Here is a 27,875-nt window from a genome sequence, read left to right as displayed (position 1 = left end):
CGTTGGCTTTTGATTGGAAAACCAATAAACCATTATTGCCAATGCGATAAGGATTGCCTTAGAACGTAGGATGCTGAAATGGGAATATTGACTGGAAAGGCGAAGGGAAGACTTTTAATTATGATAGATGCATGTCAAGAATTTCAAAATAGAAGACAAGTCAGTAGTAAAAAAGGTGTTTTGCTTGTTTGTTGGCTATGGGCAGACTACGAAATAAAGAGAGGATAAAATAGACTTAGTCAGTTTTTTAAGTGAGTGATTTAAAACATGATAAAGCAGGATGTGAAGTGAAGAATTTCAGGGTGGAGAGAATCCTGTTCAATCTAAAAAGAAATTATTTGGAAAGCCACCAGGTTGTACAGATAGTGGAATAATTGGAACTTTCGTGTGTGGCTGCTTGAATAAAACAAAACTAGGAATAAAACTCTGCAGGAGATTCTAACTTTATACAGTGAGAAAATATGACCATAACAGTTGCAAGAAGTCTACAGAATAAAACAGTTCTTGTCTACCTCTTGGATAAAACACTTCAACGATTCTCTGAAGAGCCAAAATCAACTTTTTAAAGTGAGGCAACACGACCATAACAATGTCACGAGTTCTGCCAAATCTGAAAGATCGTATGCCTTTCTCTTGAATGTCTTGCGGTATTTCTGTAAAGAAAAAGAATTGTAATGTATTAGTTCCTCCCTTACACTTATCCTAATGAAAAATTATATTTACAGAATCCCTCGTGTCTTCACAGGGGATAGAAGACCATACATTTCTGATTTCACAGTTTTAGTTTGCTATTAAAAATGTTAAAATACTGACACCCATTTTTGGATTAAGTATAGGCTAAGACGGCTAAGTGATTCTTAAGATCTGTCTACACAGATTGCAGATTTCTGCGCTTGTCCAACAACCCAAGCTCCTGCTTACTTCACTTCAAGGGCAACCCTTTGAAATCTACGCTTTCCTTTAGATTCCTTAGATTCCTAATAGAAAGAAAATATTTCTGTGTTTCTCCTAATACAAATACTAAACTTAAGAGTTTCATTTTCAATATACAATTAATACTAAGCGTATGAAGCTTGTATTGTGTATTTAACGTTAAAAAAAGTGTTTACGCTGAATGACATGATGTAAACAACCTTAATTTAAATGACAAGAAGGATAGCAATTCTTATATTGTTCATATGGGTGTTTCTCTTGGGTATATTTCCTTCCCTCGTGTATATAAGACTCATATTTCCTTCAATGCTACATTATTGTTTCAAAAGATCCCAGTTTACTACAATTGTACATTTTACAGGTGGTAATGTAGGATATTTTGTTCTCACAGGTGTCAAAGAGTAACTAACTGCACGTAGGTGTTAAAGAGTAACTAACTGCACGTAGGTGTTAAAGAGTAACTAACTGCACATAGGTGTTAAAGAGTAACTAACTGCACGTAGGTGTTAAAGAGTAACTAACTGCACGTAGGTCTCAAAGAGTAACTAACTGCACGTAGGTGTCAAAGAGTAAATAACTACACGTAGGTGTCAAAGAGTAACTAACTGCACGTAGGTGTGACATCCCCGGCTAGTAATATCGTAATATCGGGCATTGTAGTTCAATTAGAGGAATTCCTATTCTGCTGCCTCAAGACTATATTTAGCACCTTGTATTTGTCGATACATGGTTGCACTTCCCAAATGTGATAAGATAAGTTTACAATCTAGATGTACTGACCGAACTGTGCTCACTGCCGTCGTGGGAGAGCGCTTCCCTGGAATCATTGGCCAGTTCTCTAGGCGCCTGGAACAACGCATCTCTGTCAGTCACCTCCTCGGCGTCGACTCCTGTCCCCGACGCTGCAGCGCCCGTCGCAGCCATCCCAGTCCCTGTCGCCGCAGCTGTCTCTGCACCCTCCTGTGTCGTGTCCGACCCGACCGCGCTGCCTCCTCCGCTTCCTGATACCTCCACCTCCGCTGGTTCACTCTTCACCTGCAAATAAAATAATCATTGACCCGATTGACGAATATTTTCATGTACAATCCAAACCACTTCTTTTAGTAATAACAGAGCTTTAATGTGTGGTAATGATTTGTCAAGTCTGTTATGACTTCTGTGGGCATTGTGTAAAAACGTCATATTGAATCTGAAAAGGGTTATTTACTGAACACCACAGGAAATAGCCATAGATCTTGTACAAAACTCGCTTTCTCTGTTTTTCTTAACTCTTAGCTAACATTTTCAATTGGTGTATATAATTTTAAGTTCCATAAGAACTCTATCCAAAGGGGTTCCACCGACTTAAACAACAGCCATGTGCTGGAAAACGCTCAAGACATCCAAAAATTCACAGAAATCCAGAACGCACCTGTTCGACGACGATGGGGTTTGACTTAATGTTAATTGAAAGATTATTGCAACCAGTTTTTAAAATAGCTACACACAAAAAACTTTCTAACTGTAGTCCCATTTCAATCATGTTTAATTTATTTTCAGTAATACTTTTTCTACTCTCGTCAAGAATCCTTATTATACATAGAGTAGTACTCGGCTTTGGCCGGGCCCGGCATGTACCTCCAACCGCCAACTGAGGGCCCAGACCCCAAGGACGTAGCCATTGAGGAACCCCCCGAATTTTCACTTAATTTTTTAGTAAACTATTATTATTATTATTTAAATAATTCAGTATTGCTGACATTTACTGCTTAAAGATCGTTTTCTCAACACAGAAACGGGCCAAGGACTTTTTAAGAAACATAACCACTTTGAAGGGGCCTTACTCTCTGTTCACTACGGGATAATAATATCAGTTGTCTGGACCGCCCCATTTTTTCCTGGCTATGTTCTTGCCGGGCCCCGGTTATATTGTCCGAAAAACCCGATCTGAGTACGGGCCTGATTATGGATACACACCTAAGTTAAATGTAGCTTAATGAACTACAAGCATAGATAATTTAATTGCCATATTTCTGACTACATTGAAATATAAGTAAAACAACGTATAGAGACAACATTCGAAAACAATAACAGACATAGACAACGTGGTAAATAATTTCTTAACGAAATTCTACGAAGTTTCACTTATGACTCCTACAAATTATGATTATACCTATTATATTGCGTAATAACAAATTTTAAGCTGTAGTGTACATATGTAAACAAGTGAAGGAAACAGGATTTTTCCGGACATTTGCCATCGTTAAGTGAAACAAGAAAACAGTAACACTACGTTTCGAGATCTGCAATCTGATCTCTTCTTCAGGTAAAGAAACTAACCTAATACAATAATTACAAACTAGGTTAAAATAAACAAATCTTACTAAAGCGTTGTGGCACGCCTGAGTCAGGAATCACAACCTACATGTTGTATGTCAACTTCACTAACACTAAAGACATGCACTTAATAAAAAAAACTATACAAAACACCAATCATTAAACTAAACTACGGAATACAGGTCACAATATGTCTTCACTCGTCTACTAACCATTTACGACTGACCAGAGGGGGTAGCCAATGGTAATCGTGACGGCCGGCTAAAACAAGATGGCGGAAATACAAGGGAAGGGGAACAGGAAATGGGCCCTTTTCGTTATTATTGGTTCATGCGAGATGAACTTCTTAAAACCATTATTGTGACTCCGCATTGGTTTATTGCAAATATCCGATCCGTTTGATACTTTTGGTATTCTCTTTAGTTTCATTTTTTAGAATTGGCAACCAAAGCGGCCTAATCTCGACTGATGGTTGACTGATTGGTTGGTCTGCCAATTTAATGTATGTTGCCTCAATTAATTTCCTTTTGAAGAAATGTGGTTCCCGATGTATTATGTGGGCTTCATCCCAATTCATATGATGGTCTTCGGACCAACAATGGTGTGCAATTTTTTGACTTTTCTGTGAAACCCTTTCTCGTGTTTTTCTTTGTGTTTCTTTTATCCTTATGTTTAGTGGTCTTTTTGTCTCGCCTATGTATTCCCTATTGCAGCTACATTTTATACTGTAAACACAGTTTTTGGAATCCTGTGTGCCATTTTTTTGGTTTTGTTTTTACGAGACTTTTGTCTAAGAGTGTTGTGTGTTTTTAAACGCGGTTTCTAATGTTGTACTTTCTACCTACTCTTCTAATTTTCTCCGATAATCCCGGCACATAAGGGATTGACATAAACGCAAATTTTATCACAATTCTGTTTTTCTGACTCAGGAATGATTCTTCTGAGCTTGCATGATTGAGAGCTTGATTGAGTTAATGATTGAGAGCTTGCATCTTAAATTAACTAAACACATTAATCATTTAACTTTCTTGCATAAATGTAAGGTTGAAGACCTTATGCCTATAGGGTTAACTCTAAAAACTCCTTTTCATAGTAGGAAAGCCAGTAAAATTTTTGTCTTCTGCTTCTAAATCTTTACTTAAAGAAAGAATTGCATATCATCATCGTGAAAAATACCTCCTCCAAAATAGTATTGAGTGTAAAAAAACTGAATTAAAAAAAACACTGATCGGTACAGAATTCAACAACATTCTCGAAAGCATCCAAAATAGATGTATAAAAGTTTCTGAAACAGATAAGAAAAAGAAAATCTCCAAACTGGAAAAAATTAGGCCTAAAAAAATGTGATTTGCCTAAGGATGGCAACGTGAATACGGATGCAAATAATAAAAACGTAATCAATCTCTCTTCGAAAATCCTGAATGAAGCGGAAATATCAGTATTATCCAAGGGTTTAAAACTTTTCTGTGGCACAAAAATCGGTAAAGGCACTGGATTTTCGTAACTGGAATTGAGTCGGCTGTTTCACAGTTACCTGAGGAACAGGGGTGACCGCTTCCGCTGCGAGGCCAGTCTTTTTACTCAGAAAAATTCCTCCCACAAAACCCAATTTAACAATAGAGGAGAAAAAGGCCAGGTCGATCCTTGGGAAAGATGACACGGTCAAAATTTTACCTGCCGACAAAGGCAACGCTACTGTGGTACTTGACTCAGTAGCGTATAAAGAAAAGATTGCGGAAACTTTAAATACTGGCAAATATACAGTTTTAAATAAAGACCCGACTGATTCATTTGAACGCAAAGTAGCAAACACCTTAAGAAAACATAAAGAATTTTTTTCAGATAAATTTAGATCTAAATTAACTCCTCACCACTCCAAAATCCCCCATATGTATGGCCTTCCCAAAATCCACAAACCTACCATCCCTCTCCGGCCCCATCATTTAGTTCTCGTGATTCACCTTGCAGGGAATTGTCTAAAGTCCTCTTGGACATCTTAACACCATTGGTAGGAAAAACTGACTCTTTCATCAAAAATTCCAGGGATTTCGTAGAGAAGTCAAAATCCCTAAAGTTGACTGAAACTGACAAACTGGTAAGTTTTGATGTCGAAAGTCTATTTACAAATGTACCAGTTCCAGAAACTCTCGGAATTATTAAATCACGTCTCAAAGAAGACCAAACATTAAAGGATAGAACTAAAAACTTCCCGTGCCAGTAATTATGGCACTCATTTCTTCCGTATACTCTGCTTCAAATGTGACTGTGCTACCATATAGTTTTTGATCTACATACAAATTTATCTTCTTGTGTGTTTGAAGTTGATGAAGTTTAAACGAAAGCTTGATTTACTGGATCCCTACAAGGGTACTGGCCCTGATGATATTCCTCCTCTAATTCTCAAGAGATGCAGTGATATTCTTGCTCCCCAGCTAACCGTTATCTTTAATAAGTTTCTACTCGAAGGTGCTTTTCCGGATAGACTCAAGTCCAGCCTTTGTGGTTCCTATACACAAGTCCTCAAATATTGAGGATGTCCGAAACTACCGCCCAGTTGTCATACAGCCTGCACTTGGGAAGGCTGTTTGAATCACTTGTACTGGATCGCATTGGATTTTCCTTTCGCCACATTCTTACATCTGCGCAGCATGGTTTTGCAGCCGGAAGATCAACTACTACTAACCTTGCATTGTATGAAAGCTTTATCAATCGCAGCTTTTTGGAGATGGAATGCAGGTTGACACCGGTTATATTGACTTCTCCAAAGCGTTCGACACTGTGAGTCATCCGCATCTTCTCGCCAAACTTAACGCTTATGGTATCACTGGCAATCTTCTACAATGGTTTTCAATCATACCTGGCAGACCGTAGTCTTTCTGTGAAGTTTTTGGGTGCCACTTCTCGGCCTTTTTATGCTACATCGGGGGTGCCTCAGGGATCTCATTTGGGCCCATTCTTGTTTACTGTATTTCTCAATTGACTTGGTGGATGTTATCAACGTAAGATGCTTGCTTTTCGCTGATGATATTAAGGTTTTTTGTCCTATTTCATCCATTGAGGATTGCCATCTGTTACAACGTAACTTTAAGAGAATCGAAGAGTGGTGCCTACTCAACGGAATGAGACTGAATGCCGAGAAGTGTGCTATTGTAACATTTCACAGGAACTCCAAGCCTTTGATATTTGATTACTGTCTAAGCAACACTATACTTTGCCGTAAGTCTTACATTAGAGACCTTGGAATTGGGTTGTCTTCGGACCTAAGCCCTGAATTACACATAGACATAATCACCAGGAAGGCTGCTAAGATGTTGGGTTTTATCATAAGGACTTTCTAGAGGCGGTCTTAGTGTTGAGGCGATGAAGATAGCATATACAGCGCTAGTTAGATCTGTGTTGGAGTACGGCTGTGTTGTGTGGTGTCCCTACCAACTTGGACATATTCAGCGACTCCCAGAGCATACAAGATCGCTTTGTTAGGATAATTGGTACCAAGCTGGGATAACAACTACAGTGAAGTTCCCTTTGGAGTTGGTAGCGGATCAATTGGGGCTGGCTCCATTATATGCGAGAAGGAGACTGCATGACCTGGTGTTACTACAGAAGATCCTCACTGGCGATGTCGATTGCTCGGAGTTACTCCACCTCATTAATCTCAGAGTACCTGGTAGAACTCGGTCTCTGGACATCTTCTGTGTACAGCATTGCTCCACCAACTATGAATTTCACAGTGTCATCCCCAGATTACACCGGCTTGGTAACCTAATCTGCCATCACCACACGACTTTTTTTGCAATAGTGTGTCATCGCTGAAAAGGATATTTTTATTATTGGGCTACACTACGTAAGCATTATCTGATACTGGATAGTTAGAGCATTGTTATACCAGTTCGTTTTATAGCTCTTTTGTATTTTTATTGTTGAATTGTACTAGTTAATGTATTTGTTGATTATTGCCCTACTATATTTCGTAAATAGTATATTGCACCTTGCCGATATTGCAGTTATTTTCAATGTGTTTTTCTATGTAGATATTATTGTTATTTATTACTTAATATATTTATTTTTGTATATAAACTGTATATTTTAGATATTAATGGCATGTACTGGTTGCATGTTGTTGGTTGTTGTATTAATTTGTTTTATGGTATATGAATCTATACAGACTGCTCGTGTATGAACTAGTCATAATGAATCAAATGTATTGCATGTCTGTCAGTTGTTTATTTATGCCTAGTAGCTTATTGTGTTTAGCATATTGTATTTGGCATATTGTATTGTTTGCATGTAGCCTACATAATTTTCTTGGCTTCTCTCCTGTTGCATGAGTATGATTCACTTAAGATGAAGTTTTGTTTTGTTTTGATTGTATATATTGCCATCTTGTGGAACATGATCTATTATTATATTACTTGTAAAAATGGTGACAACCGTGTATAAATAATTAAATAAATAAATAAATAAATAAATAAATTATGGAACTGTTAGAACTATGCACTCAATGCAAATTATTTTGAGTTAGAGGGTAAAATTTACCGTCAAGATGAGGGGATGGCAATGGGTTTCTCCACTGTCTCCTATTTTCGCCAATATCTTTATGGAGGAATTCGAGCGAAAAGCTTTGGCTTCAGCTCAGTTCAAACCGAAGATTTGGTGGAGGTATGTGGATGATACCTTTGTTATTTTTTCTCATGGAGACATTGAATTAAATAATTTTTTGAATCACATTAATAGTATTTCTCCTTCCATCCGCCTCACAATGGAAGTGGAAGTCCAAAACAAGCTTCCCTTTTTGGATGTGTGTGTATTAAGAGATAGGGATGTCCTTAAGACAACTGTTTTTCGAAAGATAACACACACAGGAAAATATTTAAATTATCAATCCAACCATCAAAAATCTGTCAAAGAAGGAGTAGCCTACTCGTTGTTTGATAGAGCAAAGAGCTTGTGCTCAGATAAAGATGGACTAAAAGAAGAATTTAAGAAAATTGAATCGGATCTCAGAAGCAATGGATACCCTCAATTAGTAATTAATAAGTGCAAACGAACCAGAAGAATCATTCCTGAGTCAGAAAAACAGAATTGTGATAAATTTGCGTTTATGTCAATCCCTTATGTGCCGGGATTATCGGAGAAAATTAGAAGAGTAGGTAGAAAGTACAACATTAGAACCGCGTTTAAAACACACAACACTCTTAGACAAAGTCTCGTAAAAACAAAACCAAAAAATGGCACACAGGATTCCAAAAACTGTGTTTACAGTATAAAATGTAGCTGCAATAGGGAATACATAGGCGAGACAAAAAGACCACTAAACATAAGGATAAAAGAACACAAAGAAAACACGAGAAAGGGTTTCACAGAAAAGTCAAAAATTGCACACCATTGTTGGTCCGAAGACCATCATATGAATTGGGATGAAGCCCACATAATACATCGGGAACCACATTTCTTCAAAAGGAAATTAATTGAGGCAACATACATTAAATTGGCAGACCAACCAATCAGTCAACCATCAGTCGAGATTAGGCCGCTTTGGTTGCCAATTCTAAAAAATGAACTAAAGAGAATACCAAAAGTATCAAACGGATCGGATATTTGCAATAAACCAATGCGGAGTCACAATATGGTTTTAAGAAGTTCATCTCGCATGAACCAATAATAACGAAAGGACCCATTCCTGTTCCCCTTCCCTTGTATTTCCGCCATCTTGTTTTAGCCGGCCGTCACGATTACCATTGGCTACCCCCTCTGGTCAGTCGTAAATGGTTAGTAGACGAGTGAAGACATATTGTGACCTGTATTCCGTAGTTTAGTTTAATGATTGGTGTTTTGTATAGTTTTTTTATTAAGTGCATGTCTTTAGTGTTAGTGAAGTTGACATACAACATGTAGGTTGTGATTCCTGACTCAGGCGTGCCACAACGCTTTAGTAAGATTTGTTTATTTTAACCTAGTTTGTAATTATGTATTAGGTTAGTTCTTTACCTGAAGAAGAGATCAGATTGCAGATCTCGAAACGTAGTGTTACTGTTTTCTTGTTTCACTTAACGATGGCAAATGTCCGGAAAAATCCTGTTTCCTTCACAATCCTTCCATCGTCAAAAATAACCTTGTAAACAAGTGTCAATATGGCCTATTAAATTATTATTATAATAATTTAATTATTTTGTTTTTGTTCGAGCGTATGCATGCGATTTTAGTCCAAGAAATGTCTAAATAAAAATTGTAAAAGGTGAATTTTTTTACTAAGCAATCTCTCGAAAAAATGTTACAGAATCTGCTCATTGCATACGACAAACACTGAATATAGGGCATTTCTACGAACAACCGTATATCTGCTTACGGTACCCGCATATCGCTCTGAGTACCCGAAAATCGCTCACACCATCCAAATGTTTTGATTGGTGTGTGGTCAGGTACGCCACGGTTGACGGTTTGGGGATTGGTTTTTGTGTCTTCGGCGATATTCGATCAGATCCGTGAGGATGATCCTCTGGGAGGGGTCGTCGAACTGGGAAACAACGGAGGCCACAGGCATGACTGAGTCCGCCAGAGTCCACAATTGGTTTCGGGAACCCTGGATTCTCGATCCACACGCACCCGGCAGGAAGCGTACCGTATTGCTGCTGGTGTCGAGGATCTACTGCACGGCAGTCTAACTGTACCGCATTTCTACGGGCATTTCTGAACTCACCTCGGCCATCGCTTTGTACTTCTAGGTGCCTGCAAGAACACAACACAGTGGATATCACACACTCTCTTGACAACTGTTGCGGGAAATCACTGATAGGTCTTCCGCACCAAAAAGGCGTTAAATTTCAATCTATTGATAACGTCTGGTTCACATGAGGACTGCAGGAAACAGTACAAGAAAATCTTTGAAGAGTCATTGAAAGATTTGCTCTACCATGTTTTTAGTCGTAAAATATTCAGAAATTGTAAAAGAAATGCTTCACCATGAATTTGAAGGTGCTTATTATCTTGAAGTTGTACACCTAATGCAGGACAATTAGTCATAAAACACAGGGTTCTTGCTGCTAAAACAATGGAACTTAGTCAGTATTATGTACTATTAGTCAAACCTGTCATTTACTGTTTCAATTTGCACTGTTTTCTATACATACCACAAATGAACTGAGAAAGAGGATATATGGGTCACAAAACTTTTTTTAATTTTAACAATTCTAGATCCGAAAGGTGTGCAGGATATACTTCAGGAATTTCTCGTGGCAATTATAATTGTGGCAATACTTCCGAACCATAAAAGAATTTGTACTAATGTCTTTCATATGGATGTACATAATGGCAGTGGATAAATATATTTTATTCCTCACGAGGATTCACTTCTGGCTGGTTTATACCTTCCTCTTGAACGTACAATGGGTACAGCAAAACCGATTTGTTACGAGGGGCAACCCTATGGATGTCCAAGAGCGGCACATCACCAACCGCAAATGTTGAGATATTGGGATACAAAGGTAGATCGAAAGGTCTAGTCTACTGCTGGAGATGACTTTTGGAGTTGGTGGGGCTTTCTAAGGCAGCTAGCCTGAATATAGAGGCTTACTACTCCTGACTGCTTTGACTGAAGAGTGGCTGGTACAGAGCTGCTCTCCTCTTCTCCCAAGGTTACATGACAATCCTTCCTCGTGGACGTCTATAAGAGACGGTCTTTAACTTGTCACTCCGGAAGTAAGCGCCAAGGTTCCTTTAGGACTAAGTGCCATGAGAGGTTTTTTAGCTTCTACTCGACTGCCTCAGAACTTTCGGTCACATACGTTTCAATAGAAAACAAAATCAATGAAAGAGATGTTCCATAGCGGGTTTTCAGAAAATATTCAGCAATAACTCTGTTTATTTATTTATTTATTTATTTATTTATTTATTTCCAACGGACATACTCCATTTTTACATTCAAGATCCATAGTTCAAGATCAATAATTACAACTTAACCTAAACCAAAAAATTACCTCAACAAAAACATCAACAAAAACATGTGAATGACTGAAAGGAAATATTACATAATACTCTAATATACTCTAATACAAGGCATGATATATGCTAGAATAAAACCGTATTTAAATGTTTTAAAAACTATAACAATACCATAATGAAAGAACGCAACAATAAATAAACTATAACAATAGAAATAACATAATAACAGAAATAACTTAATAACAGTAACAACAGAAAAAACATAATAAACTATAAAATAATATAACAGGGATATTCGTAACAGTGTTTCAAAACAGCAGACAGTAAAAATAACAATGGTAAATAGACAAACTATGACATACAATAAACCGAGAAAATGAACAAACATAGACATTAAGTTAAAGTCTGTTAAAGTTAAGACAGTAACTAAAAGCGACAAAAAGGATGTAAACGGCGTTCATGGCCGAAGTCGTCTTCTGGAGATAAGTGTTGAGACGCAGTTCCAGGAAGAATAGCTGGTCTGCACGCTAAAATGTGATGACAGCGACAAGCGACAACGGGAGGCGGAGCAATGTCCCTCGCATATACTCACTGCCGTCTCTTGCCTGCTGAGGCGTTGTGGACTGTAATTATTATACCGCAAGTGTTTGTCTGATATTTCCAACAACGGTAGTCCTCAGCACCGTCCTTCACACTTCCGTGTCCGGAGCCACCGAGTACAGCGACCGGTACCCAGATGACACGCAAAACATTGCGGAATTCCTGGAAGAAATGCTTCTTAAATTTAGTAATCGCTAGATAAAATGTCTCCACTGTACATTAATGTCAATTGAAATGGTTTCCCAGCATCGTCACCCCTAACTGTCTTTGGCTATAACGAAGCGTGGACTCTGAGAATACTACTCGCATTATTCCCCGAAAGGTGACTTTGTTTGTTAGAATTTCAATTGCTAAATAGGGATTTTTCATAAGAGCCCCACCACTTCATGTAAATGGTGGTTTGGTCTGAAGGAAAACTTTTTTCACAACATTATAATTATATAAATACATTAGTTTATGACAATGAGTTTGAAAGATGACGTTTAAAAATAAAAACAGAGCTTGGGCGCAATTCTAAGCTTGTAAAAATCCTTCGCGTGTACACTGTCCACGACTCGAGATGGAGCTGTGGCTATCGGCACTGATGGCCGGAGGCATTACTAGATAAGATAAGATAACAACTCTACCCGACCCCATTCTTGTAACACAAGGTAAATTATACTTTTCCGCAGAATACAACACCTCATTTATAAAGGTTACAGTGTGATGGTTTCGGGTATAAGAAGTTGCAAGCCTTGGTGTGAGCAAACAAAGTAGACCCCTTAACTTTGTTTCATAAGTTATTTGATAGATAAACCGACTGCTACGCCATTTTTTAGACAATATCAATTCAAATATACATAAATTTTAACAAAAATTTTGGAACGATTTCGACTGCTCAAAGTTCAAAAAATATCATTTTATAGCTATAAAGTAATAAATAACCAATAGCAATACCTTTAACCGATCTAAGGAAAGTTTAGTGTATGTGAGATTTTCAATTTTGGAAACAGCCATATCATTTCGTCAAAGCCCTCTTTGCTTTAGTTATTAGTGGTAAGTATAAGGGATTTGAGGAAAAGAATTTCAATAGAACATTCCTTTTCACTATTTAAAATGTATGAATTATCGTATTCTATCTATTCATGTTCAGGGTGACGACGCAAATTCATAAAAGGAGGACATTAAAGCAAAAAGTAGGGCAGTATTAAATGTTCTTATAAACTTTTCGAACAAACATTTATTTATACGTAATTAGAAAAACACCCGTTATAAATTAGTACTTTATTGCTTGTAATGGAATTTTAAAAATCAAATTGCATTTGTTTTTATGTATAAATCGGAAAATAAAATGAATTCATATTATTCAAGTGTGTACTGATGGTTAAAATAATTATTTGAAGCTATTATTTTGTATGTGGCATAAAATTGAATTAATTATTATTCTATTTTTCCCCTAAAACATTATACCTGATTTGAATAAACTGTTTAAAATGACATTAAAAATAAAATTTGTGAAATAATTGGAATTAATTCATTACATTATTAGTAAGCTGTACTAACAGGCACATATAAGAAATTATCACTATAACTATCACTATATATATACTATATATATATATATATATATAACGTATTATAACAAAACTAACCTATCATTCATAATACATAAATATACAATCAAGGGGCAGTAGCGCCAGTGCAGCTGGGCGTAGAAACAACAGTGAGTCAGTGACACTATAGACAACACTCAACATACAACTGGATCTAACAGCAGTTTACATGTCATGGCATTAGGTGTGCGCTGCAATGGCTTATCTTCGGTGCTTCGAAAATTAGAAGAATTGTTTTAATGTGATGCTACTATTTTTGAACATTTTAGCGTTCGCCAAAAAGCCGGACATTTTACATACTTTTCAAAAACCGGGAGAACAGGAGGAGAAAAATTGAAAAGGAGGACATGTCCTCCTAAATCCGGATGTTTGGTCACCCTGTTCAGGTTGTGCCAGATGTAATTTTCACTTGATGATGGTATGTCGAACTTCGTGTAAATGATGGCGCGAATGGTTGTGTAGGCTGTTCGATCGACTGAGGGCTGGTGTCGGCGTGAGAACAGGCACGTTAGGTGTGAGAGAAACCCCGTACAGAGAGGTGAGCAGATATAATTGGCACAGTTACAGGTAGAGGAGTGGTGCGAGGACAATGCGGTGATAGGGTTCCTCTTCACTGGAGACTACGTGGCCGACAGGACGCCGCCGTGCCGCCACGGTCATTGTCAGGGTCCTCCACAAGCAGCGACCACAGGCACGAGCACGAGCTATCATCGATACAGACACTACTTGGATGTGTATATGCTACAAGCCATAGTGTGCGTAACAAGCAGAATTAGGACGTGAGGAAGGGTATTGGATGTGTATATGCTACAAGCCATAGTGTGCGTAGCAAGCAGAATTAGGACGTGAGGAAGGGTATTGGATGTGTAATATGCTACAAGCCATAGTGTGCGTATCAAGCAGAATTAGGACGTGAGGAAGGATATTGGATGTGTATATGCTACAAGCCATAGTGTGCGTATCAAGCAGAATTAGGACGTGAGGAAGGATATTGGATGTGTATATGCTACAAGCCATAGTGTGCGTAACAAGCAGAATTAGGACGTGAGGAAGGATATTGGATGTGTATATGCTACAAGCCATAGTGTGCGTAACAAGCAGAATTAGGACGTGAGGAAGGATATTGGATGTGTATATGCTACAAGCCATAGTGTGCGTAACAAGCAGAATTAGGACGTGAGGAAGGATATTGGATGTGTATATGCTACAAGCCATAGTGTGCGTAACAAGCAGAATTAGGACGTGAGGAAGGATATTGGATGTGTATATGCTACAAGCCATAGTGTGCGTATCAAGCAGAATTAGGACGTGAGGAAGGATATTGGATGTGTATATGCTACAAGCCATAGTGTGCGTAACAAGCAGAATTAGGACGTGAGGAAGGATATTGGATGTGTATATGCTACAAGCCATAGTGTGCGTAACAAGCAGAATTAGGACGTGAGGAAGGATATTGGATGTGTATATGCTACAAGCCATAGTGTGCGTAACAAGCAGAATTAGGACGTGAGGAAGGATATTGGATGTGTATATGCTACAAGCCATAGTGTGCGTATCAAGCAGAATTAGGACGTGAGGAAGGATATTGGATGTGTATATGCTACAAGCCATAGTGTGCGTATCAAGCAGAATTAGGACGTAGGAAGGATATTGGATGTGTATATGCTACAAGCCATAGTGTGCGTATCAAGCAGAATTAGGACGTATATTGGATGTGTATATGCTACAAGCCATAGTGTGCGTATCAAGCAGAATTAGGACGTGATATTGGATGTGTATATGCTACAAGCCATAGTGTGCGTATCAAGCAGAATTAGGACGTGAGGAAGGATATTGGATGTGTATATGCTACAAGCCATAGTGTGCGTAACAAGCAGAATTAGGACGTGAGGAAGGATATTGGATGTGTATATGCTACAAGCCATAGTGTGCGTATCAAGCAGAATTAGGACGTGAGGAAGGATATTGGATGTGTATATGCTACAAGCCATAGTGTGCGTAACAAGCAGAATTAGGACGTGAGGAAGGATATTGGATGTGTATATGCTACAAGCCATAGTGTGCGTATCAAGCAGAATTAGGACGTGAGGAAGGATATTGGATGTGTATATGCTACAAGCCATAGTGTGCGTAACAAGCAGAATTAGGACGTGAGGAAGGATATTGGATGTGTATATGCTACAAGCCATAGTGTGCGTAACAAGCAGAATTAGGACGTGAGGAAGGATATTGGATGTGTATATGCTACAAGCCATAGTGTGCGTAACAAGCAGAATTAGGACGTGAGGAAGGATATTGGATGTGTATATGCTACAAGCCATAGTGTGCGTAACAAGCAGAATTAGGACGTGAGGAAGGATATTGGATGTGTATATGCTACAAGCCATAGTGTGCGTAACAAGCAGAATTAGGACGTGAGGAAGGATATTGGATGTGTATATGCTACAAGCCATAGTGTGCGTAACAAGCAGAATTAGGACGTGAGGAAGGATATTGGATGTGTATATGCTACAAGCCATAGTGTGCGTAACAAGCAGAATTAGGACGTGAGGAAGGGTATTGGATGTGTATATGCTACAAGCCATAGTGTGCGTAACAAGCAGAATTAGGACGTGAGGAAGGATATTGGATGTGTATATGCTACAAGCCATAGTGTGCGTAACAAGCAGAATTAGGACGTGAGGAAGGATATTGGATGTGTATATGCTACAAGCCATAGTGTGCGTAACAAGCAGAATTAGGACGTGAGGAAGGATATTGGATGTGTATATGCTACAAGCCATAGTGTGCGTAACAAGCAGAATTAGGACGTGAGGAAGGATATTGGATGTGTATATGCTACAAGCCATAGTGTGCGTATCAAGTGCGAGCACAGAGATCAAGCAGAATTAGGACGGATGTGCGTGATCAAGCAGAATTAGGACGGATGTGTATATGTACAAGCCATAGTATGGATGTGTATATGCTACAAGCCATAGTGTGCGTATCAAGCAGAATTAGGACGTGAGGAAGGATATTGGATGTGTATATGCTACAAGCCATAGTGTGCGTATCAAGCAGAATTAGGACGTGAGGAAGGATATTGGATGTGTATATGCTACAAGCCATAGTGTGCGTATCAAGCAGAATTAGGACGTGAGGGAAGGATATTGGATGTGTATATGCTACAAGCCATAGTGTGCGTATCAAGCAGAATTAGGACGTGAGGAAGGATATTGGATGTGTATATGCTACAAGCCATAGTGTGCGTATCAAGCAGAATTAGGACGTGAGGAAGGATATTGGATGTGTATATGCTACAAGCCATAGTGTGCGTAACAAGCAGAATTAGGACGTGAGGAAGGATATTGGATGTGTATATGCTACAAGCCATAGTGTGCGTATCAAGCAGAATTAGGACGTGAGGAAGGATATTGGATGTGTATATGCTACAAGCCATAGTGTGCGTATCAAGCAGAATTAGGACGTGAGGAAGGATATTGGATGTGTATATGCTACAAGCCATAGTGTGCGTATCAAGCAGAATTAGGACGTGAGGAAGGATATTGGATGTGTATATGCTACAAGCCATAGTGTGCGTATCAAGCAGAATTAGGACGTGAGGAAGGATATTGGATGTGTATATGCTACAAGCCATAGTGTGCGTATCAAGCAGAATTAGGACGTGAGGAAGGATATTGGATGTGTATATGCTACAAGCCATAGTGTGCGTATCAAGCAGAATTAGGACGTGAGGAAGGATATTGGATGTGTATATGCTACAAGCCATAGTGTGCGTAACAAGCAGAATTAGGACGTGAGGAAGGATATTGGATGTGTATATGCTACAAGCCATAGTGTGCGTAACAAGCAGAATTAGGACGTGAGGAAGGATATTGGATGTGTATATGCTACAAGCCATAGTGTGCGTAACAAGCAGAATTAGGACGTGAGGAAGGATATTGGATGTGTATATGCTACAAGCCATAGTGTGCGTAACAAGCAGAATTAGGACGTGAGGAAGGATATTGGATGTGTATATGCTACAAGCCATAGTGTGCGTAACAAGCAGAATTAGGACGTGAGGAAGGATATTGGATGTGTATATGCTACAAGCCATAGTGTGCGTAACAAGCAGAATTAGGACGTGAGGAAGGATATTGGATGTGTATATGCTACAAGCCATAGTGTGCGTATCAAGCAGAATTAGGACGTGAGGAAGGATATTGGATGTGTATATGCTACAAGCCATAGTGTGCGTAACAAGCAGAATTAGGACGTGAGGAAGGATATTGGATGTGTATATGCTACAAGCCATAGTGTGCGTAACAAGCAGAATTAGGACGTGAGGAAGGATATTGGATGTGTATATGCTACAAGCCATAGTGTGCGTAACAAGCAGAATTAGGACGTGAGGAAGGATATTGGATGTGTATATGCTACAAGCCATAGTGTGCGTAACAAGCAGAATTAGGACGTGAGGAAGGATATTGGATGTGTATATGCTACAAGCCATAGTGTGCGTAACAAGCAGAATTAGGACGTGAGGAAGGATATTGGATGTGTATATGCTACAAGCCATAGTGTGCGTAACAAGCAGAATTAGGACGTGAGGAAGGATATTGGATGTGTATATGCTACAAGCCATAGTGTGCGTATCAAGCAGAATTAGGACGTGAGGAAGGATATTGGATGTGTATATGCTACAAGCCATAGTGTGCGTATCAAGCAGAATTAGGACGTGAAGGAAGGATATATGCTGTGTATAAGAGTTATATGGATGTGTATATGCTACAAGCCATAGTGTGCGTATCAAGCAGAATTAGGACGTGTGGAAGGATATTGGATGTGTATATGCTACAAGCCATAGTGTGCGTAACAAGCAGAATTAGGACGTGAGGAAGGATATTGGATGTGTATATGCTACAAGCCATAGTGTGCGTATCAAGCAGAATTAGGACGTGAGGAAGGATATTGGATGTGTATATGCTACAAGCCATAGTGTGCGTATCAAGCAGAATTAGGACGTGAGGAAGGATATTGGATGTGTATATGCTACAAGCCATAGTGTGCGTATCAAGCAGAATTAGGACGTGAGGAAGGATATTGGATGTGTATATGCTACAAGCCATAGTGTGCGTATCAAGCAGAATTAGGACGTGAGGAAGGATATTGGATGTGTATATGCTACAAGCCATAGTGTGCGTATCAAGCAGAATTAGGACGTGAGGAAGGATATTGGATGTGTATATGCTACAAGCCATAGTGTGCGTAACAAGCAGAATTAGGACGTGAGGAAGGATATTGGATGTGTATATGCTACAAGCCATAGTGTGCGTAACAAGCAGAATTAGGACGTGAGGAAGGATATTGGATGTGTATATGCTACAAGCCATAGTGTGCGTAACAAGCAGAATTAGGACGTGAGGAAGGATATTGGATGTGTATATGCTACAAGCCATAGTGTGCGTAACAAGCAGAATTAGGACGTGAGGAAGGATATTGGATGTGTATATGCTACAAGCCATAGTGTGCGTAACAAGCAGAATTAGGACGTGAGGAAGGATATTGGATGTGTATATGCTACAAGCCATAGTGTGCGTAACAAGCAGAATTAGGACGTGAGGAAGGATATTGGATGTGTATATGCTACAAGCCATAGTGTGCGTAACAAGCAGAATTAGGACGTGAGGAAGGATATTGGATGTGTATATGCTACAAGCCATAGTGTGCGTAACAAGCAGAATTAGGACGTGAGGAAGGATATTGGATGTGTATATGCTACAAGCCATAGTGTGCGTAACAAGCAGAATTAGGACGTGAGGAAGGATATTGGATGTGTATATGCTACAAGCCATAGTGTGCGTATCAAGCAGAATTAGGACGTGAGGAAGGATATTGGATGTGTATATGCTACAAGCCATAGTGTGCGTAACAAGCAGAATTAGGACGTGAGGAAGGATATTGGATGTGTATATGCTACAAGCCATAGTGTGCGTAACAAGCAGAATTAGGACGTGAGGAAGGATATTGGATGTGTATATGCTACAAGCCATAGTGTGCGTAACAAGCAGAATTAGGACGTGAGGAAGGATATTGGATGTGTATATGCTACAAGCCATAGTGTGCGTATCAAGCAGAATTAGGACGTGAGGAAGGATATTGGATGTGTATATGTTACAAGCCATAGTGTGCGTAACAAGCAGAATTAGGACGTGAGGAAGGATATTGGATGTGTATATGGTACAAGCCATAGTGTGAGGAAGGATATTGGATGTGTATATGCTACAAGCCATAGTGTGCGTAACAAGCAGAATTAGGACCTGAGGAAGGATATTGGATGTGTATATGGTACAAGCCGTAGTGTGCGTAACAAGCAGAATTAGGACGTGAGGAAGGATATTGGATGGTAGATGTATTATAAGGAGTAAAGCTAAAGTTAATACCCTTTGGATCGTGTTACACATACGACTTTTGAATGACCGCCTCTCTCAGACCGTTCACTGACTGAGTTTTGAATGACCGCCTCTCTCAGACCGTTCACTGACTGAGTTTTGAATGACCGCCTCTCTCAGACCGTTCACTGACTGAGTTTTGAATGACCGCCTCTCTCAGACCGTTCACTGACTGAGTTTTGAATGACCGCCTCTCTCAGACCGTTCACTGACTGAGTTTTGAATGACCGCCTCTCTCAGACCGTTCACTGACTGAGTTTTGAATGACCGCCTCTCTCAGACCGTTCACTGACTGAGTTTTGGTTGTGGTCTACTCGGTTTATGGACTGTTGAGATTGAAACATCCCTTTTATAATGGTTTTTCTAAACTAGTAGCTACTAAAATCAATGCCATTAGTTTAGTCAAATGAATATGAAGTATAACGTTACTGTTTCCAAATACATTCTTACACTGGATTAAAACCCTATTGGAACCCCGAATTCATCAGCCATCGCTTGACATATATATGGAATTTAAGATAAATCTAAAACAATTGATATCTTGTAAAGGTTTTTAGAGCCTTAGGAGTTTTATTGTTCGACCTTTCAACAATGTATTATGACTAATTTTCAACACTGTCCAGTCCAGCTGTTTGGTGTACCTAATTCTTTTTCTTTGCCAAGATTGACTGCTTTCTCTTCTTCCAGAGTATTATTGACTAATACAATCAAAACGCACTACAGAATTGACGTTTTTTATTTACTACAGATAATAAAATACAGCCTCTCCCGCAATTTCGTACCGATTATCAGGGTACAGAATATAATATACAAAATTGCGTATTTTTATATTCCTATTCCTTAACCAAACAAAAATGCGTATAAATGGAACTGTGAGTCATGTAAATGCTGTACAAATTTCACACTCACATCTTCAGCCGTTTTATTTCGGCCTGGTTACACATTGCATACATTTCCTACTTAAAATACCCGTAAATTCACGTGTAGGTGTTTTGTACATTTACTGTGTTCAGGGATGTTATTTTAAAGGTGAATTTAACATAAATAAGTATTTTACAAACCAAAAATAGATTGCTCCACCTTAAGCCACAAAGTTACTCAACTAAAAATTGTTATGAATTGTTTATTGTTACGGCATACATATCCATATTGTCTGACTAAAGAAGGGCCATTGGAGAGTGTTACGGCAGTAACGTTATAAGTTCTGGTGAAACCGGACTTTGTTATAGGCCTTAGCTATGTTTCCGTGCACGCGCCGAAATATTGTTACGTTTAGAAACAAATATGATTCATTTTGTAATTTTTTTTACATAACAACGTTATAATTATTGCTGTATATACTATTAGCTTGCTTTCCGTTATGAACTGATTACATTTTAAGCTTAGGAACACCAAAGCTAACGCTTGTTGTAGGCCTGTACGTACGAGCTTTTTCTATTTACAAGCTCGTATATGCTTGATGCCGCTACTCAGTTAAGAAAACATATATATCAACCGAACAATCTAAGGTTAGGAACACCAAAGATGAGACACTTGGTGTAGGCTTCTACGTGTGTGCGGGATAACGCTGCTTAGTTATGAATACATATATGTCAACCGGACAATCTAAGCTTAGAAACACTAAAGCTGAGACACTATTGTAGGCATGTATGCGTGTGGGATACCGTTGCTCAATTAGGAATGCATATATATCAACTGGACAATCTAAGCTTAGAAACGCCAAAGCTGAGACACTTGTTGTAGGCATGTACGTGCGTGCGGGATACCGTTGCTCAATTAGGAGTGCATATATATCAACTGGACAATCTAAGCTTAGAAACACCAAAGCTGAGACACTTGTTGTAGGCATGTACGTGCGTGCGGGATACCGTTGCTCAATTAGGAATGCATATATATCAATTGGACAATCTAAGCTTACAAAAACCTAAAGCTGAGACACAATTGTTGTAGGCATGTGCGTGCGTGCGGGATACCGTTGCTCAATTAGGAATGCATACAACTGGACAATCTAAGCTTAGAAACACCAAAGCTGAGACACTTGTTGTAGGCATGTACGTGCGTGCGGGATACCGTTGTTCAGTTAGAAATACATATATATCAACTTGGCAATCTAAGCTTAGAAACACACCTGTAGGCTTGTACGTGTGTGCGGGATAACGCTGCTTAGTTAGGAATTTATATATATATATATATATATATATATATATATATATATATATATATATATATATATATATATATATATATCAACCGGAAAATCTAAGCTTAGAAACACTAAAGCTGAGACATTGTAGACATGCACGTGCGTGCGGGATACCATTGCTCAATTATGAACACACACACACACACACACACATAATCTATTCCAAGTCATGTTTGCTTATCATATATACCAACTACAAGTCCCTGTAATATTTTTGATTTAAATGTCTCATAATTAGTTATATGTCCTGTGTCATTTGGACATGTATAGTGTACAGCATTTCCTTGATTATTTATTAATGTTAGGGATTGGGTATGTGTGCTATAATTCTTATGCTATCGTTCTTAAAATCTTGAATTCATATACAAAAAGTCCTTAGTTATTAATATTCTTTTTAATATTCTTCGTATAATATTCACTATACCAAATGAATATTACTGGTTTTTATCATTTAAATTAGTAATATTTGTAGAACCACGATGTGCTTTTTCGTGTGTACGAGCAAATTAAAGTATATTTACATACATGTTATATATCGTCAGCAATTGGATCTGGGCGTCTAAAACGCATAGTTTCTTCCTGACGTCACATCTATTTATGGGATTCACAGTTAGAGTTCTCTGAAGCCTCCGCGAGAACTTCAGCTGGTTAAATGAGATACCACCAGAGCTGCAGGTGCTGCATGAAGAAGATAAGTTATGTCCACCTATTCCTAGTTTGGGTATCGGTTGAATTGAACTTAGGTAGGAAACCGTGCTCTGGTGCTTAATTCCAGGCTTAAACCTTTTACTTTTGTTAACAAGCTTTGTACATGAGCTACAGCGCTACCACACAAATACTAACTGTAATTATTGTATTAGACTTATTTGTTTTTTTAAATAAAAGTTTAATTAAATTTAATGATTAATACAAAAAGTACTGAAACTCAGAACATTCAAATATCGTTAGTATGTATTTATGACATCTGACAATGTTAATACATATAGTTTCCCGGTGCCAAGAGGGACTCTTGTCCACTACATACCCACCAGTCCAAGTAATAACCCCTCTGGGGGCCCTTCCAAATCACTTACTACTATAACTGTTTAATCGAAAGTGGAAAAGGTGGTTGAATTGTTTTTTAATGATTTGCGGTTTTTTCTACATGCGCAGATACAGGATTAATTCCTGCAAATCCGAGATCATTTTTGAAGAATCAACTTTTCTAATATTGTATAATGCCAATCTAGAATTTTATTTCTCTTTTTCCACCTTCGGGAAACTAATATGGGATGATTGAGTTATCTTAAGAAAACGGCAAGTTACACATTTTACGCTTGAATATTGATTACGTTGGTGAGGACCGTGGTGTATGTTTATCCTCCCCAACGTATCTCACATCGGACCTCTCATCCGCTTCCGTCATCGTTGATTTCTATCCACTCCGGATGAAAGTCAGAGTTTGGAAGCAATGTTAAGATTTTACAAAAACGTCAAGAAGTAGAAGAGCGTTATTTTTTTTAGCAAACAGTTTCGCTAAGCTTCCATCTTTAATTCTTAATCGAAAACCAATGAATCACAGGAAGGTGATATGAAGTTGGAATGTTGAGAACATTACGAATCAATTCATGGCACCGGTATTGTCTTTAACGTTTAAGAGGCTTGCGTACCCCACTAGCATGTTAAATTAGCCTTTTTTGATGTTCCGTTTCTAAGAAACTGTTACACACACACAATCGTGTACTCATACTTTAATTTTAACTCTAATTCTCATGTACCCACTGAGTGTTTTCAACTTCTAACAAAAAAATGTTTTCTATTTTAAAATATCATTATTCCGAAACACCATAAATGAATTCTTATTTTATTACATTTTTATTTCTTAAATACTAAAACCTTACGAAAAAATAATTAAATAAATAAAAACACTAAATAGCTTGCCAATGCTTTTTTTACATACTGAACACAATGTATTAAAAAAGTAAAGTTTATGAAAAATAAGGATTTTGTAAGAAAATTATCTGTTTTAGCAGTCCTGCTCTGTAGGAAGGTCCAGCCTCGCTGTCATTGGCTTCTAATGCTTCCTCAAGCTTCCTTTTAGCAGTAATCGTCTTTTGGTTGGCTTTTTTAAACACCTGCTGAGCTTCACGGTCACCTTTTTTTGGATACGGTATATATCTAATGCTACATTGCTTTTGCGCAAAATTTTCCTGGACGGATCCCAATAGCCTTTAGTAAATTGCATAGTACACTACTGCCATCATTGAGGGTTGCTAAAGTCTCATGGACATCTAAGCTTAGAGTGTCAAACTGTACAAAAGTATCTTTGTGTATTCGGTTCCGTATAATATTATTCACCGACTCGTTTTGATTTACAAAACAACCTTATAAATAATTAAACATAACTTATCTGGTGAACAAACAGCAAGACCAGCTGTTTCTAACCAACAATTTTTGCAACTGGTAGTGTTGCCGACTACAAGATATATAAACAAAATATTCCAATAACTATGTAAATGTGTTACTATATATAAAAGCTGTAAAAACGACAGCGGAGTTACAAAAATCAACAAAATCCGTCACTGCAGTGGATATTCCAAAACGAATGTATGAGATGGTTTCTTTACTGAAATATCATTAAAAAACACCTGTTCTTTTATTATATATCACATTAACCGGAAAGAAACGTAGGTTAATGTAAAGTCAAAAAACAAAAATCTATTTTTTATGATTTTTGGGGTAAACAACCTCCTTAAATGGATTTGAATAGGAAATGTGAAAATAAAATTAAAACCGAGTCGGACCTAATGGTGTCAAATAAAGGGTACACCAATAACGATTTCGTGTTAGAAATGGCGACGACCGGCACGCTAAATAAAAGACTTCTTCTTCGCTGCTTCTTCGAGGGAACCTGATGTTCACGAGCGGATTTTCTAAGTGCAATTGCTTGTGAAAGGAGGAAGAAAATATGGCTTTTTCTATATTGGTGATGGAGAATGCGATGGTGTAGAACCGGAACGACAATAGAGAAATGGCTTCATGGCCCATTACGGGGATGGTCCTATTCATCATTCGATAGCAACAAGAACAAACTATCAATAGTGTGCCAAGCACAGAAGTGATTTCACAGCACAAGTTCATAAAAAGTGTCAGATATGGAAACAGAATATATTGAGTCGAATAAACATATGTTGGGCCTACTGATTGCTCAAATTTTGGGTTTTAACTTCTACTAATGATGCATCTTGTTCGTGTCTTGACGTTTCTTTATTTATCCTACTTCCAAAGCAACGGACAACGGCAATCCAGTCCACAACAATACTAGAATAATTAAATATACAGAGTGTCCGGAAACCCTCTACCAATATTTTCAGGTATTATTCCTTTGCCAAAGAAAACTCAAAATAGCATATTAAAACTTTTTGAAAACTCAATACTTACCCTAATAGCCGAAATCTTTCTCGCTTATTCCTATTTAATGTGAGAATGGCTTGTTGTAATAAGTTCAAATGTTGTATATAGCGTTATAACCTAAAGACCTAAGTGTTTTGTACAGAAAAAAGATTTATAAGCTTTATTTTTAAAAATGGCGGATACCTAGAATATTTAAACATAAACATCTTAAAAATGGCATATGATAAAAAGTGCCTCGTTTATTACATTTTAGTTAGCCAGTTTAATTACAAATCAAATGATACCAAGTTTAAGAAAATCGGTTTATAAAATAATAAGGGAAATACTAAACAATATCCAATCTGATTATGTAACAGCACAGTTTGTGAACCACAACAATCAGCTGTTTTAATTTTAGCTCTCTAATCAGCTGCTTATAACATTACATTGTTGAACTGTGGTCATAATATCCTTACTAATATGATATTTTGGTTTGTCTTTGGTCCAGGAATAATGCCCGAAAATATTTGTAGACCGTTCTGGGCCACCCTGTATAATCTTCAAATAACATACTTTTCTCAATGATCTAAAATTAATAAAAAAATCTCATAAAAACCCTTTTATAATAAAATATCTTAATTTTAATTTTTAATAAAATCTCAAATTAGAGTTTTATCTATATACTCTGTGTAAAACTCTCGATTTCTTCCATTCATTTCTTAAAATGCCTAACGTCTATCGCTTCCTTAGATTCAAACATTATATATTTGTGCTTTTCAATTTTTGATTATATCGTATGGGATTTTTGCAGGGTTTCACCACTCAGTCGAACATTTCGAGCGTACTTTACATGGTAAGATAGTAGTAAAGAGTACTTTAAGACATATGAAGTCTTGACATGACATTTCTATTGATTGCCACAAGTTACATTTTTTTTATTTTAAATTTAAATTTATATAAAACTTTTCATCACGCATGTTAGACCATATATAAAAGCTGTATTGTTCCAGGAAATCTTTTAATTTACTGCTTCATAGATTCTCTGATTTACCTTGGTTCTTTTATTCAGTAATTTCCCTCCAAATATCAAAACTTCATAGAGGCCACTGATTTTCAAGACTTTTTAAAAGGCCCTCTACAGCGAATATGTAGTATATTCGCAGTTTAAGCATTTTCAGTTCTGAATAATCTGTAAAAAGAAAATAAAGGAAATCTCTCAACGAAGATATTGTAGTAATATTTATAGTTACAATCTTGGGGAAATTTTGTAAACAGACTTAAATAGAAACTGAAACAAATTTCTTTTGGACAGATACGGAGGTTATTAATGTATAGGCTGAAAACACACATGAGTATTTTATGGTATTCGTGTGTTAATTAGTGATTGTTTTGTTTTTGACTGAAGGAAATGACGTGTTTATATCAAATATGGTTTAAGACTTCACACTGTTGATACATACTGATGATACATACTGAGGAAAAATTAAATTTGTTATACACATAAATAAGTATAAAAGATAAGTAAGTAGATTTTATATAGATTACAGTGTGCGTTCAATCTTGCACACACATACTGGGGAAAAATTACATCTTTGTCTCCAACCGTGTTTTCCGTGGAGTTAAAGATGTCCAAATTATTACTTTTAATGAATGCAACTCGTTGGTTTCAATTTTTCTTTTCTTCAGAAAGGCGTTTTAAATTTGTTTTTTTCATAACTGTATTTATTTTCAAAATTGATAAAATCATTGAAATGTCCATAGCTTTGTTAACAAACTGTACGCAACCGAACGAAATTACTTGTGACGACAATGGGCAGAGGGACCATAGCCTGAGATTTGTGTTAACCTCCCACGCAAGCGGAACCGAGTATGGAGGTCTCAGCAAAGTGGTGTCTACCTGTCTGTCTGCCTGTCCACCCGTGAGACACTGTCCGTTAGACGTGCGCACTCCAAACAGCGTCATACGGAGATGAGCGGCCTTGTCGGCGGAACTAACCATTCGCTTCCTTCACTTCGCTTTATGACCGTTCGAAAAACAATTGCCAATATTGCAGGTTACAACAATCTGATGTCTTCATCTCCGAGAGCGACCCGTACTAGTAGGTTAATGGCGTAGCGGGAAAAGTAGACTAGCGGGCAAAAATAGGGCTACACGGCGGTTCCACTCCCCTGCCGCGTCACTGTCTAAAGGTAATGATCGGACAGAAAGATACGACAGGCTGAGTATTGTAGAATCTGTTACTCTGTAAAATAACCGTTCCCTAACTGCATCGTGGATCCTGGCTTTTTCTCTTTGTTTCCTTAGTTGCACGTTATTGTATTCTGTGGTTTCTGCAGTGCTCACTCGTTCAGTAGGATTTTCTGCACCCAAAAGAGGGCATTAAGGGTTGCCTGGGCAAGGGCATTAACTCTCAACCTGGAAAGTCTCCTATTTTATCACACAGTAGTTATTTGTATTTAAAATATTAAAAATTGCTTCTCATTCCC

General features: G+C 37.9%; 1 protein-coding gene across 1 annotated transcript in view; it reads right to left on the bottom strand.

Annotated features, from left to right (window-relative positions):
• The window catches only part of LOC124369368, a 53,997-nt gene extending 26,610 nt beyond the window's left edge, over positions 1–27,387 (bottom strand). The window contains exons 1-4 of the mRNA XM_046827359.1: positions 27,187–27,387; positions 11,780–11,949; positions 9,621–9,975; positions 1,714–1,968 (exon numbers count right to left, since the gene is read on the bottom strand). Of these exons, the coding sequence (XP_046683315.1) occupies positions 1,714–1,968; positions 9,621–9,975; positions 11,780–11,949; positions 27,187–27,387 (981 nt within the window). The remainder of the gene's footprint in view (positions 1–1,713; positions 1,969–9,620; positions 9,976–11,779; positions 11,950–27,186) is intronic.
• Positions 27,388–27,875: the final 488 nt, after the last annotated feature.

Source organism: Homalodisca vitripennis, chromosome X (assembly GCF_021130785.1).
Source record: "Homalodisca vitripennis isolate AUS2020 chromosome X, UT_GWSS_2.1, whole genome shotgun sequence".
NCBI classification, from domain to species: Eukaryota; Metazoa; Arthropoda; class Insecta; order Hemiptera; family Cicadellidae; genus Homalodisca; species Homalodisca vitripennis.
The sequence above is the reverse complement of the archived record's forward strand: the minus strand, read 5'-3'. Positions and strand labels throughout refer to the sequence as shown.